General features: G+C 38.6%; 1 protein-coding gene across 3 annotated transcripts in view; it reads left to right on the top strand.

The window, feature by feature from the left end:
• Positions 1-3,570, top strand: part of LOC148179348 (uncharacterized) — a 54,061-nt gene that overhangs the window by 35,134 nt on the left and 15,357 nt on the right. For all 3 annotated transcript variants that reach the window (XM_088050301.1, XM_088050300.1, XM_088050302.1), the window contains 5 exons: positions 144-404; positions 2,107-2,486; positions 2,531-2,781; positions 2,835-3,004; positions 3,053-3,566. In XM_088050301.1, the coding sequence (XP_087906427.1) occupies positions 144-404; positions 2,107-2,486; positions 2,531-2,781; positions 2,835-3,004; positions 3,053-3,566 (1,576 nt within the window). The remainder of the gene's footprint in view (positions 1-143; positions 405-2,106; positions 2,487-2,530; positions 2,782-2,834; positions 3,005-3,052; positions 3,567-3,570) is intronic.

Below are 3,570 nucleotides of genomic sequence, written 5' to 3'. Positions count from 1 at the left end.
GTAAGTAAATACAGTTCTTGAATAAGCAAGAAATTTGTCATCAAAGTATACGATGAAATAAAGGTCAACGCTTACTTGATAACAAACTTTTTTGCACACTTATTGAGAGTGTTGGCTAATCTTCTTTGTAATAACTCTTCTAGTAATTTGGATGAAGGGTCTTCGCGACATAACGAGCACTTTTAGGACATATAGAGAGACATCGGACGATTACAACCGCTTAACCCTAAAACGAGCAACCGCCGAAGACGTAGGCACTTATTGCATTTTGGCTAGAAATCGTTTTGGCACCGACCGCGCCTTCTTCACAGTCCGATTAAGACACAGGGCTCGATCTGTGACCCCCACAAAGGAATCAATCTTGTCCGACATCCCAAGTTTCCAGGACCGTACATATTTAACTGGTAAGTGTTGTGAGTCATTTCACACCATTTCCCTGGTGCGAAATAAACGCAAATGCCAAAATTTTAACCGCCTACAAGCTAAATTTAGATAGTTTACTAATGGACTGTTGCCTAAACTAGATAGCGCAAGCACTGCATGTGTTAAATTAAAGTATCTGGAGTTGCGATACTCGAATGAATTACCTGCCAAAATGCGAATTATCGACTGGAGTAGCGATGATTCATCCGAAGAACTCGCTTTGACTGCTTTGCGAAAAAAATGGTGTGGAAGAGATTGCTTGATATCGGATTTCCTCAATTATCTGGTCGAGTATCAAGGTATAGTTGGCTTGCTTGAGTTTTTGTATGTCGTTCCAAAATATCGTTCGTTAAAATTGTTACATAAGTTTGCATTCTCTCTAAAAATGTCACTGAATTGTTGTGTCCAATTATCCCAGTAAATAGTCGATTAATCATTGGCAGTTTGTTGACTTGCTAATTCCTTGTCACAAAAACGTCTTGTTTTTAGGCCAAGTAAGGATTACATTGAATACACACCCACCCAGTTTATATAAAACGCATAATATACTGATCCCATTTTAATCGTCACATTTATTATTATTATTAAATAACACGTTTAATTAAGAAGAGAAAATTATTACCTCAAGTTGGCTACTGTTATTAGCACGTACGTAACAGGCACCTGCTCTTGTTTGCAAAAAACGGTAGTTTTGTTTTATTTACGAGGGGCTTTATTTATAAATATACCAGAGAACTTAACACCCGAATACAAATTTGTTTTAACGGTGTCTAAATAGTTTTTAGAATTTGTGATGAGATGGCTATCCTGTTTTTATAAATATAAACACACACCTGTCAGATCCCGTTTTTTTAGAATTCTTGTAGCTGATTTCGTACCTTTGCAAATAAAAAAAATTGAAATAGGAATCACGGATTGTAAAATTCCAATAAATTTTAAACTAAACCTGGCGCAATTTTATTGCTAACGTACAATAATAGAATATTAATTATCCGTAATACAAGCTAAACATACTTGCCAAAACAATCACCGCGTGTCAACAGAATTAAAGTGAACTTTAGAAAATTGTTTTTAACTTGTAAATTCAATGCATGATTGAACCGATAGAATGATTTCTCTTGTAGTTTCAAATGTCAGAAAGCACCAAACAATAATATAAATTTTATTTCGTGCCGAGATTGCAATGTTAGAGTTGCTACATTCAAACCAATTTATTTAAACGCATTTCACTTTTATTTCACAAATGAAAAGATCAAAACTTGGCATTTTCTAAATTGATTGTCAAAAATGAGTAATAACGAATAATTTAACGTTGTAGTAATACAAGGGCGGCTGTAAAGTTTCTTGGGGATGTCGTTTCTTACACCACACGTTTTGCTCTGGTTAAAAGTTGAATCTGACAGATCAGCCTCCAAGTAAGTAAGTGGGAAAATTCGAACTCGTCTCTTAATGACACATTTTCAGAAAAAAAAATTACATAGCGGTCATTTTTTTTTGTCTTCTTATCACTTTATGCACCAACAGAAATTGATAGACAAGCAGAAAACAGTAACTTTTATGCTTTTTTTATCCATATTGACACCATAAAAACCTTCGCATTTTGCTACGCTTAAAATTATTAATCCAGCATGATCGTTCTCCTCCATTCTTTTACTGTTATAAAAATTCACACAATTTCTGCAGAGGTTCCTGGGCCAATCCCTGGGGAGCCCGTGGTAGCAGACACTGGACGTAACTGGATATCTCTGTCTTGGGGTAAACCAGAACACCGAGGTGCCGCCCCTGTTATAGCATACAAAGTCGATGCTTGGTTACGCGGAGGCGAAGGCGCAAGATGGGTGGAACTCGGAGTTTCGCCTCTGAACAGTTTCGATGCCTTCAATCTCAAACCTGGAGGAGAGTATCAATTCAGGATAACACCAAGAAACAGATATGGATGGGGAGAGAGTGTTCAGAGTGGTCCTATCACTGTTGGCAAATCAGCTGAGTTACCGGAGTTTGTAAAGATACTACCAGGACAATTGAAGGTTTTGTTGGGTTCCGACATTTTACTGGAATGTGAAGTGAGTATGCAAAGTTGTAAAGAGAGATTCTCATGGTAATTTAGGTGAGAGCGGACCCGTCGTTGATTATTCGGTGGTTCCGAGACACCAGTGAAATCTTCCCTGAAGACGACGAGCGGTACCAAATTAATCATAAGAATGGAGTATGTTCTTTGACTATTGCCAAAGTTAATGACAATGATGAAGGTCGCTTCATGTGCGAAGCTACAAATAAAGCCGGCAGAGTTTCTACTTTTGCAAGAGTTTTTACAGTCAGTGATCCGAAGATTTTGACCGCCGATAAAAATCTAAAAATGTGAGAACACCCAGATCTGAACAGAATACCATTTAATGTAAATTAAATTTCAGAGGAATTAGAGATTTTGATAAGATTTCCGAACTGCCTCCACAATTCACCATGAGACTTCGCGACCGAAGAGTACAAATGACATACCCAGTTCGTCTGACCTGTCAAATTGCAGGATGTCCAGAACCCACCGTCAAATGGTACAAAGATGACAATGAAATAAAAGAACACGGTCCGTAGTCTCCACTTATTTTTCCTTAACTTTATTGTTTTTTTTTAGGTCGTTTTTCGTTCTGTTCGGAAGAGAACTTCCAAACTTTGGAAATAAACAAGACGACTTTGGATGACTCAGGAGTCTACTGCGTGGTAGCCCACAACAACCACGGCTCGGTTTCTTGTCGTTGCAACCTAGTGGTAGACAAAGGCATTCGAGCTTATATTTCGCCCCAGTTCCAAAACCAGTTGGAACCAGCAACTGTTGAAATTAAAGAAAGACAAGAACTTCGCTTGATTGGTGAAGTTCAAGCGTACCCAGCTGTTGGTGTTAACTGGTACAGAAATGGGGTCCGATTGAGACCGTCGAGGAAATCCATAATGACGCTATCATACGATGGCCGAGTGGAACTCACTGTCACCAAAGTTAACAAAAAAGATGCGGGAGTTTACACCTGTGTTGCTGCTAATGAAGTCGGACGTACAGAAAGCAGTGCTACCGTGGAAGTTGTGGAAATTAGCGCAGCTAAAGAAGCGGATGCTGAGGTTTCGAAGATACCACCCATCGGCAAAGACATTCCGTTA

Source organism: Gnatocerus cornutus, chromosome 2 (genome assembly GCF_029298725.1).
Source record: "Gnatocerus cornutus isolate USDA-ARS CGAHR chromosome 2, icGnaCorn1.1, whole genome shotgun sequence".
NCBI classification, from domain to species: domain Eukaryota; kingdom Metazoa; phylum Arthropoda; class Insecta; order Coleoptera; family Tenebrionidae; genus Gnatocerus; species Gnatocerus cornutus.
Note: the sequence above shows the minus strand (reverse complement) of the source record. Positions and strands in the feature narration are given on the sequence as shown.